General features: G+C 44.2%; 1 protein-coding gene across 2 annotated transcripts; it reads right to left on the bottom strand.

Moving 5' to 3' along the window:
* Positions 1 to 810: 810 nt before the first annotated feature.
* On the bottom strand, positions 811 to 3,429 carry LOC123497769 (1,4-dihydroxy-2-naphthoyl-CoA thioesterase 1). Of its 2 annotated transcripts, XM_045234488.2 has the most exons (3): positions 2,887 to 3,429; positions 2,668 to 2,768; positions 811 to 1,240 (listed from the first exon to the last, which is right to left on the bottom strand). In XM_045234488.2, exons 1-3 carry the CDS (start codon positions 3,040 to 3,042, stop codon positions 1,231 to 1,233), a joined length of 267 nt encoding a protein of 88 aa, XP_045090423.1. In that variant the 5' UTR covers positions 3,043 to 3,429; the 3' UTR covers positions 811 to 1,230. The 2 variants fall into 2 exon arrangements, with proteins under 2 accessions (XP_045090423.1, XP_073352138.1); XM_073496037.1 differs by lacking the exon at positions 811 to 1,240 and having other exon boundaries at positions 2,150 to 2,768.
* Positions 3,430 to 17,026: the final 13,597 nt, after the last annotated feature.

The following is a 17,026-nucleotide window of genomic DNA, read 5'->3' as shown; positions in this document are numbered from 1 at the left end:
CGGGGATAGATTGGTAGGAAAAGACCATCGCTCGTCCCCGACCGCCACTCATAAGGAAGTCAATCAATAAATAAATCATGCTCCGACTTCATCACACAACGGTTCACCATACGTGCATGCTACGGGAATCACAAACTTTAACACAAGTATTTCTCAAATTCAAAACTACTCAACTAGCATGACTCTAATATCACTATCTCCATATCTCAAAACAATTATCAAGTATCAAACTTCTCATAGTATTCAACACACTCATAAGATTTTTTTTACTAATCTTGAATGCCTATCATAATTAAAGCAAATTACCATGCTGTTTTGTAGGACTCTCAAAATAATCTAAGTGAAGCATGAGAGAACAATAGTTTCTATAAAACAAAACCACCACCACTACAGGAATCAGCTACTTTGCCGTCTGCCACGGCAGACGGCAAAGGCAAGGATGGCGGACGGCAAAAGGCTCCGGCAAAGTAGGGATCGGTAAAGAACTTCTTTGCCGTCTGCTTTTTGAAGCAGACGGCAAAGGGGCCTTTGCTATCAGCGGCTAACGGCAAAGAAAGCCGACGACAATAAATGCGCTATTAGTCCGTTAGGCGGCTAACGGCAGCCGTTGCCGTCCGCCGCTGACGGCAAAGAAGCAAAGGTCTTTGCCGTCTGCCAGCAGACGGCAAAGTGTCCAAAGTGTCCAGATGCACAAACGGCAAATCTCCTTCTTTGCCATCTCTGTCATTGATTTACAGTATGTTCAGCAATTCATATTCATATGTATAGCCCATGCATATATCACAAATATAAACACAGACCACAGGAAAATAAGAACATCAAAAAATCATCCATAAAAACATATATATCATACGACCTGTATCAAAAAGTAAGACAACACCACACAAGTGTCGAAAAATAAGATCAGAAAGGTTAGCCTCCACATAACACAAAACTTAGGTGAGCATCATGGGATCTAGCAGCAACAACACCTAACCTACTGGATGGACACTGCAGTCCAGACCCAACTCCACAAGCACACTACATACTGATTTGCGACCGCACCGGTGATGCAACCACCACAACCAAAATTAAAAAGGCAACGGAGGTGGGGAAAGGAGAGACGTCGCGCCCGCAGCAGCAGCAGCTCAACGCAGTAGCAGCAGCCTGACGCAGCTGCTCCCCGGCTCATTGTCGTGCCCGCAAAAGCAGTAGCTCGGCGCAGGAGCAGCATCCCGACATGTGGGGATTTCAATATTTACTGCATACTGACTGAAATGAGTGAATGAACACAATAAAACATGTTTATATCAATCCGATTCAGAAAAAAGTTAGAACAGCTTGTATCTGTGAACGGAGGGAGCACTACATACTGTAAATTACTTGTCCCATCTAGTAATACATACTGTTGAAATGACATGTTTATATAAATGTCACATATAGAACTATCCAAAGCAAGATGAAATGTATTGCAAAACCATTACTTCTGACAACTCTTCCATGCTCAGCCAATCATGCATGTCATTCCACAAGAGGAGCTCCAACCATGTATTACCAATAAATAATAGTATTAGTCATCTTCAAACATAAAACATGTACTCCTACAAAGGCCCAAAAAAAAGCTAGTTATTTTACTATGTCTTTTGTTCATTCTCTTACGTAGTACAGAGTAGATTATCAGCCGATGATAGACATACTGCTACAAATCAAAAAATGGACCATTTATTGGAGATTATAAGACGATGATAGCCACCGCCACAAATCAACAAATGCATCATTTATTGTTAGGACACAATACAAAAACAGAGGACATAGACAAGCACGCTATCTTACTGCCATCATCAAGACACCGAAATAATTAATCCACCGAAGACTTCATCTACAATCAACAAAAAAAAGGCACCGGCCATGACCAACCATTCGTAGATGTAAATATTCATGTGGTATATGTGTGAGAAAGATATAAACCAATATTTTTGAGGCAACATGTGCATAACATATGTTTGACTAAAATTTCTACAAAATAGCAGCTTAAATGCTCATAGATTAGGGTTGATTCCAGTAATTCTTCAACTTGTTTTGGACGGAAGTATATCTTAAACTCTCAAATTTCTCTGCTTTGCTAACCTTGAGAAGAAAATTACACAGCACCATCTCGCCGAATCTACTTATAATTCAGAGGGTCAATTCTAATTAACGATAAAAAAGGAAATCTGCAAGGAAAAAGGTCTACTTGATCTTTTGATGGCACAGTGACCTGTTCGTTCAGGATAAAAAGAGTGCTCCTACTGGCCATGTCTCTGCTCTGCCAGGAGCTACATAACTAAGTTAGCTTGGGTGCGACTATGTACCTGAAAAACAACCTATGCGCTACTTTTAGGCTGGGCCTTTGCTGTGCTGATTGTTTCTTAGCATTGAGACACCACAATTCACTTAGTGTTTTAGTTACATCATGAAGACGACAGGCAATAGGCAGGTGGGGAAACACATCTCTATGGAAGAACAAACATTACACACAATTAAGCTACAGTACATAAAATCCAATCCAGCTAGCTAGCAGTCAGATCAACTAGCTACTACAAGGTAAATGAAGAAGTTGCTCTCTGATCTGCAGCTACATATATATCCATACTAGCTAGCCAGTAGGTGCCAATCAACTGTGGACAGAGACCGGATGAATAATCGTACCTGCAGGCTGCAACCCCGCGCGCGCCGGCCGTCCAAGATCGTAGTTGCAGGTTGCAGAAGATCGGCCTCTGCTTGGAGACACCTCGTCCCTCGACCTCTGCCTGGTACATATACATGTTAGAGAGTGACCGGGGGCAGCAGCAGCAGTAACTCGGCGCAGGAGCAGCATCCCAACGGTGGAACTAGGGGAATTTCGTTTCGTGTGGGGATTGCACGTACCTGGACGTTGCGGCCGACCTGGATGGGGTTCGCCTTGGTCTCGATGCGGTCGCCGATGCGGGCGGGCTTGAGGTGGTTGATGGAGAGCTGCATGCCGGCCACCCTCCGGTACCCCGACGCCATGTACCCGCCGATGCTCGTCATCGACTCCGCCATCAGCGCCGAGACGCCGCCATTGAGAATCTTGAAGGGCTGCGACCTTCCCGACCTCGCCGACGTCGCTGGGCCCGCAGCAACAGCCCGCCGCAACAGCAGCTCGACGCCGCTGGGGCCTCCTCGCGGTGCACCACCACCAGTGCCTGGGCGTGGCTCTCCTGGGCGAGGAGAGAAACCAGTCGGTGGAGATGGTGAGCGGGCTCGGGGAGGAGAGCTGGGCGGTGGGGAACGACGGGGATCGCCGAAATCTGGCGGCGGCGTGGGGTGGAGAAAGGGGATCGAGGAAAACGAGAGAGATGGGATCCAACGTGGGTGTGGGTGTGCGTGGGTTGGGCGTGGGTGTGTGTGTGCATCGTGGGTGGGGACCGGGGCTGTGTGGGTCGTGGGTGGGTGTGTGCTAAGTCATCGATCCGTGCCGTTTGCCGGGGGCGGCCGTTAGATACGTTAGGTTATTTTCTTTGTCGTCTGCTTACGGGCTCTTTGCCGTCTGCTAGCAGACGGCAAAGAAAGTGGCCATTAGGTCATTCTCGTTAGTGGACCACCCACCCTCTTTGCTGTCTGCTAGCAGACGGCAAAGATTCTATGCCGTCAGTTAGCTGACGGCAAAGAGCAGGCTGATGGCAAACGCCCTCTTTGCCGTCCGCTCTTTCTTTGCCGTCAGCTTTCTGTAAGCTGATGGCAAAGACCTTCTTCACTGTCAGCTAGCAGACGACAAAGAGCTGGCTGACGGCAAAGATCCTGATTCTAGTAGTGCACCGTGCTCTAAAAGATATAAGTGAAGCACTAGAGCAAAAACTATATAACTCAAAAGATATAAGTGAAGCACATAGAGTATTCTAACAATTTCCGAATCATGTGTGTTTCTGAAAAGGTGTGTACAGCAAGGATGATTGTGGCAAACTAACAAATAAAGACTCAAATAATACAAGACGCTCCAAGCAAAACACATATCATGTGGTGAATAAAAATATAGCTCCAAGTAAAGTTACCGATGGAAGTAGACGAAAGAGGGGATGCCTTCCGGGGCATCCCCAAGCTTTGGCTTTTAGGTGTGCTTAGAGTATCTTGGGGTGCCATCGGCATCCCCAAGCTTAGGATCTTGCCACTCCTTGTTCCATAATCCATCAAATCTTTCACCCAAAACTTGAAAACTTCACAACACAAAACTCAGCAGAAAATCTCGTGAGCTCCATTAGCGAAAGAAAACAAAACACCACTTCAAGGTACTGTAATTAAATCATTCTTTATTTATATTGGTTTTAAACCTACTGTATTCCAACTTCTCTATGGTTTATAAACTATTTTACTAGACATAGATTCATCAAAATAAGCAAACAACAAACGAAAAACAGAATCTGTCAAAAACAGAACAGTCTGTAGTAATCTGTAGCTAACGCAAACTTCTGAAACTCCAAAAATTCAGCCAAAATAGGAAAACCTAGACAATTTGTTTATTGATCAGCATCAATTGGAATAAATATTTTATCACGTTCTGGTGATTTTTAACAATTATTTTCATGAACAGAAAGTTTCTGGAATTTTCAGCAAGATCAAATAACTATCATCCAAGAAGATCCTATAGGTTAAACTTGGCACAAACACTAATTAAAACATAAAAACACATCTAACCAGAGGCTATATCAAATATTTATTCCTAAATAGAAGCAAAAAGCAAAAACTAAAAATAAAATTTGGTTGCCTCCCAACAAGCGCTATCGTTTAACGCCCCTAGCTAGGCATAATAGCAAGGATAGATCTAGGTATTGCCATCTTTGGTAGGCAATCCATAAGTGGCTCTCATAATAGATTCATAAGGTAATTTTATTTTCTTTCTAGGGAAGTGTTCCATGCCTTTCCTTAACGGAAATTGGAATCTAATATTCCCTTTCTTCATATCAATAATTGCACCAATCGTTCTAAGGAAAGGTCTACCAAGAATAATAGGACATGAAGGATTGCAATCTATATCAAGAACAATAAAATCTACGGGAACATAATTCCTATTTGCAACAATAAGAACATCATTAATTCTTCCCATAGGTTTCTTAATGGTGGAATATCCGCAAGGTGCAAGTTTAAAGAGCAATCATCAAAATCACGGAAACCTAGCAAATCGCACAAAGTTTTTGGGATCGTGGAAACACTAGCACCCAAATCACACAAAGCATAGCATTCATGATCTTTAATTTTAATTTTAATAGTAGGTTCCCACTCATCATAAAGTTTTCTAGGGATAGAAACTTCCAACTCAAGTTTTTCTTCATAAGATTGCATCAAAGCATCAACGATATGTTTAGTAAAGGCTTTATTTTGACTATAAGCATGTGGAGAATTTAGCACGGATTGCAACAAGGAAATACAATCTATCAAAGAGAAATTATCATAATTAAATTCCTTGAAATCCAAAATAGTGGGTTCATTAATATCTAGAGTTTTGATCCCTTCAATCCCACTTTTACCAATTTTTGCATCACGATCTAAAAACTCCGAAATTTTGGAACGCCTTCTAGGTAAAGGTGGATCATATTCAGTCCCATCATTATCAAGATTCATATTGCAAAACAAAAATTTAATGTGGGATACATCAATAACTTTTAGATCTTCATCTTTATTTTCATTGGAACTAGAAGAACACGCTTTCACAAAACAATCTTTCTTAGCACGCATCCTAGCGGTTCTTTCTTTGCACTCATCAATGGAAATTCTCATGGCTTTGAGAGACTCATTGATATCATGCTTAGGTGGAATAGATCTAAGTCTCATAGAATCAACATCAAGAGAAATTCTATCAACGTTCCTAGCTAATTCATCAACTTTAAGCAATTTTTCTTCAAGCAAAGCATTGAAATTCTTTTGCGAATTCATAAACTCCTAACACTAGTCTCAAATTCAGAAGGCATCTTATTAAAATTTCCATAAGAATTGTTGTAGGAATTACCATAATTATTAGAGGAATTACTAGGATACGGCCTAGGATTAAAGTTTCCTCTATACGCGTTGTTACCAAAATTATTCCTACCAACAAAATTCACATCCATAGATTCATTATTATTCTCAATCAAAGTAGACAAAGGCATATCATTAGGATCAGAAGAAACACTTTTATTAGCAAATAATTTCATAAGTTCATCCATCTTTCCACTCAAAACATTAATTTCTTCTATCGCATGCACTTTTTTATTAGTGGATCTTTCGGTGTGCCATTGAGAATAATTAACCATAATATTATCTAGGAGTTTAGTAGCTTCTCCTAAAGTGATTTCCATAAAAGTGCCTCCCGCGGCCGAATCTAAAAGATTTCTAGAAGCAAAATTCAATCCGGAATAAAAAATTTGTATAATCATCCACAAATTCAAACCATGAGTAGGGCAATTACGTATCATTAATTTCATCCTCTCCCAAGCTTGTGCAACATGTTCATGATCAAGTAGCTTAAAATTCATAATATCATTTCTAAGAGAGATGATCTTAGCGGGAGGAAAATACTTAGAGATAAAAGCATCTTTGCACTTATTCCAAGAATCAATACTATTTTTCGGCAAAGACGAAAACCAAGCTTTAGCACGATCTCTAAGCGAAAAAGGAAATAGCTTCAATTTAACAATATCATTGTCCACATCTTTCTTCTTTTGCATATCACACAAATCAACGAAGTTGTTTAGATGGGTAGCGCCATCTTCACTAGGAAGGCCGGCGAATTGATCTTTCATGACAAGATTCAACAAAGCGGCATTAATTTCACAAGATTCAGTATCGGTAAGAGGAGCAATCGGAGTGCTAAGAAAATCATTGTTGTTGGTATTGGTAAAGTCACACAATTTAGTATTATCTTGAGCCATCGTGACAAGCAAGCAATCCAACACATGAGCAAACAAGAAGCAAGCGAAAAAGAGGCGAACGGAAAAGAGAAGGCGAATAAAACGGCAAGGGTGAAGTGGGGGAGAGGAAAACGAGAGGCAAATGGCAAATAATGTAATGCGGGAGATGAGGGTTTGTGATGGGTACTTGGTATGTTGACTTTTGCGTAGACTCCCCGGCAACGGTTCCAGAAATGGCTCGTTGTCGGGAGTCCAAATCTTGACTTGACATTGCGTAAGCCTCCCCGGCAACGGCGCCAGAAATCCTTCTTGCTACCTCTTGAGCACTGCGTTGGTTTTCCCTTGAAGAGGAAAGGGTGATGCAGTAAAGCAGCGTAAGTATTTCCCTCAGTTTTTGAGAACCAAGATATCAATCCAGTAGGAGGCCACGCACGAGTCCCTCGCACCTACACAAACAAATAAAATCCTCGCAGCCAACGCAATAAAGGGGTTGTCAATCCCTTCACGGTCACTTACGAAAGTGAGATATGATAGATATGATAAGATAATATTTTTGGTATTTTTATGATAAAGATGTAAAGTAAAGACAGCAAAATAAAAACGGCACTAGAAATAGCTTGTTGTCGGGAGATTAAATATGATGGAAAATAGACCCGGGGGCCATAGGTTTCACTAGTGGCTTCTCTCGAGAGCATAAGTATTACGGTGGGTAAACAAATTACTGTTGAGCAATTGACAGAATTGAGCATAGTTATGAGAATATCTAGGTATGATCATGTATATAGGCATCACGTCCGCGACAAGTAGACCGACTCCTGCCTGCATCTACTACTATTACTCCACACATCGACCGCTATCCAGCATGCATCTAGATTATTAAGTTCAAAAGAACAGAGTAACGCTTTAAGTAAGATGACATGATGTAGAGGGATAAACTCATGCAATATGATATAAACCCCATCTTGTTATCCTCGATGGCAACAATACAATACGTGCCTTGCTGCGCCTACTGTCACTGGGAAAGGACACCGCAAGATTGAACCCAAAGCTAAGCACTTCTCCCATTGCAAGAAAGATCAATCTAGTAGGCCAAACCAAACTGATAATTCGAAGAGACTTGCAAAGATGACCAATCATACATAAAAGAATTCAGAGAAGATTCAAATATTGTTCATAGATAAACTTGATCATAAACCCACAATTCATCGGTATCAACAAACACACCGCAAAAGAAGATTACATCGAATAGATCTCCACGAGAGAGGGGGAGAACATTGTATTGAGATCCAAAGAGAGAGAAGAAGCCATCTAGCTAATAACTATGGACCCGAAGGTCTGAGGTAAACTACTCACATATCATCGGAGAGGCTGTGGTGTTGATGTAGAAGGCCTCCGTGATTGATGCCCCCTCCGGCGGAGCTCCGGAAAAGGCCCCAAGATGGGATCTCACGGGTACAGAAGGTTGCGGCGGTGGAATTAGGTTTTTGGCTCCGTATCTGGTACTTTGGGGGTACGTAGGTATACATAGGAGGAAGAAGTACGTCGGTGGAGCAACGTGGGCCCCACGAGGGTGGAGGGCGCGGCCAGGGGGGTAGGCGCGCCCCCTACCTCGTGCCCTCCTGGTTGCTTTCTTGACGTAGGGTCCAAGTCCTCTGGATCACGTTCGTTCCAAAAATCACGTTCCCGAAGGTTTCATTCCGTTTGGACTCCGTTTGATATTCTTTTTCTGCGAAACTCTGAAATAGGCAAAAAACAACAATTTTGGGTTGGGCCTCCGGTTAATAGGTTAGTCCCAAAAATAATATAAAAGTGTATAATAAAGCCCATTAATGTCCAAAACAGAATATAATATAGCATGGAACAATCAAAAATTATAGATACGTTGGAGACGTATCAACGACGAGCACACACTGGGAGAGGCCATACATCGTATCATCCTATGGAGAAAGGATTGCATCATCTTTCGAAGGCCACCGACACCGCGTCAGCTGACTCCTCCTCGAAGTCCGCCACCGAGTCAGCAGACTCCCGCTCCTCCAAGTCCACGAACGCGTGAGCCGACTCCTCCTCGAAGTCCGCCACCGTGCACTACAAAAAAATACACTTCCGTGAGGATACGTGTTTGTCACAGTAGGTCGCGTTTTCTATCATGCATGTACATCCATGACAAATTTATGACAGAATCAAGATAGCCATACCTGTGCTGTCGTAGAAGTGTTCCATGACATTACCAAAATTATCATCACGGAAGTGTCCACTTCCATGACGATAAATCGCACGTCACAGAAGTGCTTTCGTCAAGGGTGACCGACACGTGGCATCCACCGTAACGGAACGCCGTTAAGCTATGGGGTCGGGTTTTGGATCCGATAACCCGTTAACAGCCCCGACCAATGGGGATTTTCCACGTGTAAAATCATCATTGGCTGGAGGAAACACGTGTCGGCTCATCGCTGGGACAGATGTCATCCACTCATTGGACAGAAGGCGCCTATGATACGTCGACACGTGGCACGGCCCAACAGTGGCCCATTCCTGTGAAAAGGCCGGCCCATTTGACTTGGTCAAAAGCTGGCGGCCCGGCCCATGGAAAGCCTGTTAACGGCCTGTTCGCATATAGCCCATTTACAGCCCGCTAACCCAAGGCCCGTTACGCCCTATTCGAATTAGGCCCAGTAGCGTCATCTGGGCCATCCAATATGATTCCAGCCCGTTTTCACTTCTGGCCCATGTATGGCCCGTGACGTCTTTCGGCCCGTATGAGGCCCTATGTAACTCTTGGCCTATTAACGGCCCGTGCTGAAACTGGCCCGTAATGAACAGTGTATTACTTTACACCCATTAACGGCCCGTGGTGAAACTGGCCCGTAATGAACAGTGTATCACTTTATACCCATTAACGGCCCGTTATTCCGTTGGGCCGTTTCCAGCCCATGTTATCTTTCGGCCTTCTCAGAGCCCATTTATTCTTGGGCTATTTTCCAGCATTCGTTTACTTACGGCCCGTTACTATCATTTTCTGCTTGTGGGCCAAATTCAGCCCGTCATTACAGTCGGCCCGTTTGTGGTCCGTTAATACGTTGGGCCGTTTTCATAGCGTCATCAAATACGGCCTATTAACGATGGCCCGTTATGGTCGGCCCATGAATAGACGATTCCAACTCTAGCCCGTTTACGGCCAGAATGCGGTCTGTTTGGCCCATGTTTGGCCAATCGATCATACGGCCCGTATAAGGCCCATTGATGATACGGCCCGTAGAAGCCCATTGTTTCTACGGCCCGTAGAAGGCCCATTGTTTCTACGGCCCGTAGAAGGCCCACTGTTTCTATGGCCCGTAGAAGGCCCACTGTTTATACGGCCCGTAGAAGGCCCACTGTTTCTACGGCCCGTAGGAGGCCCAGTGTCACTACAGTAAATATTAGCCCATGGTTATTGTGGCCTAGTTTTAAAAAATAGGTTATTGCAGCCACTAGCAAACCGCAGAAAAAGAACTGCACTGACTACAAGCAAACAAATAAACAAGACAATAAGGAAATAAATAAGCAAGCAACTTACACTAGGCTATCACGGCTATTACACATATTACATCCACTGGGCATCAAAGTTCGCCACCAGTGCAAATATAGGGAACACAACAGCATATAAACGCCGCAGCAAAACAAGTCCAGAACTGAAACCACTTCAAAAGAGCTCAAGAAACAATATCCTGGGTACCCATAATGCTGGCAAGATGCTTAGCAAGCTTATTAACTTTCTCTTGTTTGGAGCTTAAGTCCTCCAGCGCTTGTTGTTGCACCAGAAAGTATGCATCTGAATTCTGCAGGGACTTCCTCAGTCCTTCGGCTTCCTGTCGCATAACATCTGATCGATGTCTTTCAACTTGAAGTTGAGACTCAAGAAGCCGAACTGATTCAGGCAACGAGTTCGAAGAGCTGGTGCCAGCAGTGGTAGCCAGTAACTCGAACACTACATCAAGACAGGACTTTGGGGTTGTCTCAGTGTCTTCAATATAGTTTTTATCAGCTTTCCTGGAGACCAACAGGGATATCTCACTATCTTGAACCTTATCTGCATTACTTCCTTTACCATTGCATAACAGGGTACTCTTCTCCAATATTTTATCCGCGTTCTAAAAGAGAAACAAACAAACACATCTCAGGTTTACAATGTAGTATATGAAACTCATTTTGGTAAACCAGTTCAGTAGTAAGGTGGACAGGATAACAGCATGAAACAAACATATATCTATGTAGTATGGTCACTGTATGGTCTATATCATTCTAGTTTATGTTGCCAAATCAAGATAGATACAGTTTGAATCATATCTATTTAAGACAAAGCGGCATAGACAGAATATAAGTGTGGGAAACTACACAGCAATAACAACACTTGTAATGTGCATGGCATGAGAACATAACTGTTTATTCAATTGAAACTGAAATCAACATAGAGCAAGTTACAACAACAAACAGCCAAACACGTTGAAGAAACAGGTTTAAAACATACCTGTTGCGCCATTGGAGTTTCAATTGCATCCTTCAAATTTGAAATTAGTTGGTATCAGTAAATACAGTGATGCAAGAGCAAAGTAGTATGAACCATAGCTACGGAACCTGACCTGAGAACAATTCTTCTTCTGCTTTAAGCGTTGACTTCGGGTTCGGAGTGGTGGTCCTCGTGATTTGGGCACTGCAGTTGCCTTACTAACTGCTCGTGTTTGGGTGCTCTGTGGTGGAGGACGGTGCTGTGTCAACGGGAACTGGGTGTCTATCTGCTGGGGTTGGGGTTAGAAGGGGTGTAGCTGGTTCTCTGTCCAACTGGGTAGGGGTACAATCTGCATGAGTGTGGGTTATGTGTGGTGGGGCTGGTTCTTGGGCAAGTACAATCGTGGTTCTATCTGCATCGACAGGTAGAACGATCTTTTCTGAAGACCGTGTTTTTACTCCCACAGATACTGCCATCACTCCCTCCAATTGAAATGGCTGATAAACAAGAAAAGTAATTGAATGTACAGACATTGTAAGATAGACAGGTGCAATGGATAGTAGGGAAGAAAACAGGGCATGAAATAATTCACATTTATGTTGTCTAAGCAAACAGAATAGCAGGACATAATTTCACATATATGATGGCTAGTTAAACAGGATAGCATGACACAATTTCACATGTATGATAGCTAACTAAACAGGATAGAATGACATACTTCAAAATATGATGACTATGTAAACAGGATGCCATGATATAACTATACAATGTGTCTATTAAAGTGGTTGGCATGCCATAAATCACAAACATGTCGTCGATGGAAACATGATGGCATGATATAATTCACGGATAGAATGACATAATTTAAAATATGATGACTATGTAAACAGGATGAGATGATATAACTATATTATGTCTTTAGAAAATGGGTTGGCATGCCATAATTCAGATACATGCTGTCTATGTAAACATCATGGCATGACATAATTCAAATATATGATTTATATACTAAGAAAGTGAGCAGAGGGCAATCGCATATATGATGTGTCAACTAAGGAGATGGCATTCAATATTGTGTATATGATGTAAAAACTAAGCATTGCAATACAACATATGCATTATATTAGTAATATAACCCTGCCAAGTTTGAGCATACACCTCAGGGGGGATAATAGGACTGGTCATCTGCCTCTGAATCCTCCTCTGAAGAGCTATCTGTAACCAGCAAGATATCTGCTTCAGCAGGTAGCATTGTCTGCTCCGAAGACCTTGTTTTCACTCCAGATTTCTCCATCACCAATTCAAATGGCTGATGCACACGAAGAGCAGTTGAATATACAAACATTGTCGACAAAAGCAATGAGAAATACAAAAAAAAGAACGGCATGATATAATTCACATATATGACGCTTGCCTAAACAGCATGGCATTGCATAATTCACATACATAATGCCTTGCAACAAGATAACATTGCATAATTCACATATATAATGTCTTGCAACAAGATGGCATTGCATAATTCACATATATGGTAATTAGACACTAAACAGGTGGCATTCACACAAAGCATGTCTAAACTAAGCAAATGACATAGCAATGCAAGATACCATATGCACGATATGAGCAACATAACCCTACCAAGTTAGGGCATGCACCTCGGGGGGAAATATGACTGGTCATCTGTCTCTGAATCCTCCACTGAGGAGCTATCGGTAACCAGCAAGACATGCGCTTCGTCAGATAGCATTGTCTGCTCTGAAGACCTTGTTTCCACTCCAGATTTTTCCATGACCGTGCCGAATGGCTGATGCACAGGAAGAGTAATTGAATGTACTAAAATTGTTGACAAATTTAACATGTAATAAAAAATGATGGCATGATATAATTCACATATAAGATGACTGGCTAACCATGGTGGCATTGCAAAATTAACATATATGATGCCTGGCTAGACAAGATGGCATTGCATGATTCACATATACGATAAAGAAATTAAACAGATGGCATTGACACAAAGCATGTCTAAACTAAGCAGATGACATCTTTAATGTATACAGTAAGCAATGCAAGGCACCATATGCATGATATTACCAACATCAGCATGCCAAGTTAGAGCGAAGACCTCATGGGGTAAATAGGAGTGGTCTTATCCTTCTAAATTCCCCTCAGAACAGTTATCTTCCTCTTGATTACGATCCGAAATGGGTGGAGGGGGGCTGCCTTTGCGCCCACCATGGAACGACGTCTGCATGAAATTTTATTGCCATGCAAGGCTCGTCTCTTTTGCTCTACATGATCAGTTCCATTGTGTACAATAACTGGCATGCATAGGAATAAAACATAGTGAGATTATGTAAGGAGTGCATGCACAAATCCAGAGTGATGGTAGCAAACTGTGGATAGACCCAAAACCAATGATAGCAGGCAGATAATAGCTGTAGTTAAAAATACAGATAATGGCTCCTTTAATGTTTGTTTGCACCCAACATGAAACTCATAGTAGACACCGGAGATTAACCAGATAGTAGACAGATAGTACTGATTGCTGCCCCAATATGTGCCCCACAACCATTTAAAAACTCAAGTTTCAGCATTAGTTTGGACCTGACTCGGAGTCTAATAGGTGAACACGACGATAATGTAGCATGTCATCATATTAAGCGACGCATAACGTAAGCAGACACGGAAGAGTGCGACCTCTCTTGCGGACCCGTGTAGTCCTCAAGGTCATCTGCTCAGTTGATGATGGTAATGCAGTTGCCGTGGCTGCCGGCGGCGGGGAAGAAGATCTGAGGCGGCGAAAGACAATCTGGAGAGCGGATCCCTGCTGTGGTGAACCCTTCCGTCGTTGGAGTAGCTGAGCTGGGGTGGAACACAGCGCCGCAGGAGCAGGACAAACCACACAAGGTTTTCTTTGACACATATCTGTAACAGAAGTAATTGAGTAAGGGCTTGTTTGAATTTGAGGATTCTAACAATGCAGGGATATGAAATAGACAGGAATAGGATAGGAATGCACGTGCAAAACAGAGAATTTAAAAACACAGGATTTCTACCAATCTGGGTGTTTGATTCACAACAATTGGAAGATCACAGGATGCAAAAAAGCATGGTGAGATTAACTCAAACCACAAGAAAATGTACGGTTATAATTCTATTATGCTACTATCTCTTAGTCTTGTGCTTGATGAATAGGAATATGAAAAGGAGGAGAAGTGGAAATTAGAATTCCTACGGTTTTTCTTTCAAGGAGACACTAAAGGAACAAATCCTACAGTTTTCCTTTGCTCCATTCCTTTGCACCAAATTCATGAAAAGTAGTACCATAGGAAACTTTCCAATTCCGATGTTTTTCATTCACTTTTCCTTTCAAGCACCGGCGATTCTAGTAGGCAGGCTTGAGCAAGGAAAACCGTACACTAAAAAAATGTTTTTGTGCTACTTCTATTACTTTGGACCCAGGCCACTGCCATACTAGCTCAACTCCCAGGCCCATCGACAAATGCACAGCTCAAACGCGCAGAGATAAATAATGATGGCGTTCAAGAGAGTCCATCACGGATAGCTAAGTTGCCTGGTACCTCACTGCTTGTCATATAGTAGGATAAAATAATCGTATTTCCCGTTACTACGAGTGCTCAGTGGACAATATATATATAACATGTAGAGTAAAAAAGAGATGCAACAAGTGTACAACCTCTTTGGCGAAGCCATGTCGATCTCAGCGTGATTGGGTTGGCCGGTGAGGATGCTCCGGCTGACTTGGCTGTCGGAGGAGGGGAAGAAGATCTTAGGCGTCTGGAGATGGAGCCTGAGGTACTGCTCCGCTGTGATGGAGGGTTTCGTCGTTGGAGCAGCTCCGGTGAGTTGTACGACGCCGAGGCTGAAGCAGGACAAGACAGACAACGAACAACGTTAACCTGAGTGGAATTCTAATAGCATCTCCAATACATGACGTAAAATACATAACCACAAAGTGCTACATGTAAAATACATCAGCCGCTCATCTCTGAACTTAACTGTCGAAACTGAATTTAACTGTCGAAACTGAACTTAACTGTCGAAACTGAACTTAACTGTCGAAACTGAATTTTGCTGTCGAAACTGAACGCACTAGCAAGGTGAGGCTACACGTCGGTCGACTGACTTTTTCATCTCTGGTCAGTCGATTTTGCAGCCTTTGGATACGAAATCAAGGGCCTGCGGTTCATCTTCAACCTCCACCCCCCTGAGCCGCCAGCCACCACCGGCCAAACAGCAGCCCCCCGCCGCCCGCGGCCGGCGGTGCGTCGCCCCGCCCGCCCCGAAAACACTCCCCGCCGCCGGTCGGCCGCCGCCCCGGCCATCCCTCTAGGCCCCCCCCCCCCCGTGCCGAGCTTTTTCTCCGGCGATCCCCACGCCACCGCCCCGCCAACGCCCCGCCACCGCCGACGACCACCGCCCCCATCCTGAACCCTAAGATAGATAGTGGGGTACCTCTCCGGCGAGCCCCCCTCCCCGCTGCGGCTGGTTCTTCCTTCACCCCGGCGAGCCCCCCACCCCCTGAAAATCGACTGACCCAAAAGTCGATTCAGTCGACTGAAGTGTAGCTAAATCGGAGCAGCATCGCAAGCAAGAGCAAGAGCGAGAGCAGCAGCGCGAGCAAGAGCAATAGCAAGAGCAGACCAGGCAGGGGACCGAGAGCAAGAGCAGAGCAGCAGCGCGAGCGAGAGCTAAAGCAGCAGCAGCTCCTACTGAAGTGGACGTCGCCGCCGAGGGAGCTACGCCGTGGAGGAAGTGGCTGGAGCCGCCGCAGTGGATGGAGCCGCGCCGTGTCGGCTCGGGACCGAGCGCCGGTAGCACCGTGAGATCGAATCAAGAAGAAAATGCGGCGATTAGTGTACAACCTCTTTGATGGCGCCGATTAGGCCGCAGCTTCATCCGAGGAAACGGTGATGATGATGCTCTTCTGGTGGTGCAGGTGAAGACGGCGGTGTGGGAATGGAGGTGGCGCGAAAGACGAGGGGAACGTCGGGGCAGCTCCTTGGAGGTGGAGGACGGGGTGGCTGAACCGGCGGGACGATGAGATCGACGACGGATCCTCATTCGGTACGGTGGATGAGGGACATCGAGGTGTTGTTGTGGACGATGTCGTCGGGGAAGAGGCCCCGGCTGGGTGGCGGAGGGAGCAGGGTGTGGGGTTTGGTCGCGGGTTTTCGCGGCCTCGGTGTACGAATGGGTGGGCGGATGGGATGGCAGTGGGGAACCATGGCTTAGAGACGCGCTTGTCCAAAATGTGGGGTAAGTTACAAAAGTACCCCCACCGATTTGAGGCGGTTCTTTCGGTTCATGGGTACCACGGGCATTTCGCGTGTCGGGATTTCACAGGAGGTGGGAGTTTTCGCGCGCGTTGTAATTTCGGAATAGCAAGGCGCGGGTTGAGATGGAGGGAGTTGTCGGAGCACAACGAGACAAAGATATATCTTAAATATTTCGGGCTAACAAGGCGCGGGTTGAAGAGGCGGGAGTTTCGCAGCACGATAGACAAAGACGCTAGCTTGAATTTTTGGCATAACAAGGCACGGCTTGAAATTTTGGAAGAACAAGCTTAACGTGTACCCAAAAAAAAGACAATTTGCACCTCAACACACACACAAACACCATTTAGACTAGAGTAAGGTACACGTGCATTGCACGCATG

This window comes from Aegilops tauschii, chromosome 3 (genome assembly GCF_002575655.3).
Source record: "Aegilops tauschii subsp. strangulata cultivar AL8/78 chromosome 3, Aet v6.0, whole genome shotgun sequence".
NCBI lineage: Eukaryota > Viridiplantae > Streptophyta > Magnoliopsida > Poales > Poaceae > Aegilops > Aegilops tauschii.
Note: the sequence above shows the minus strand (reverse complement) of the source record. Positions and strands in the feature narration are given on the sequence as shown.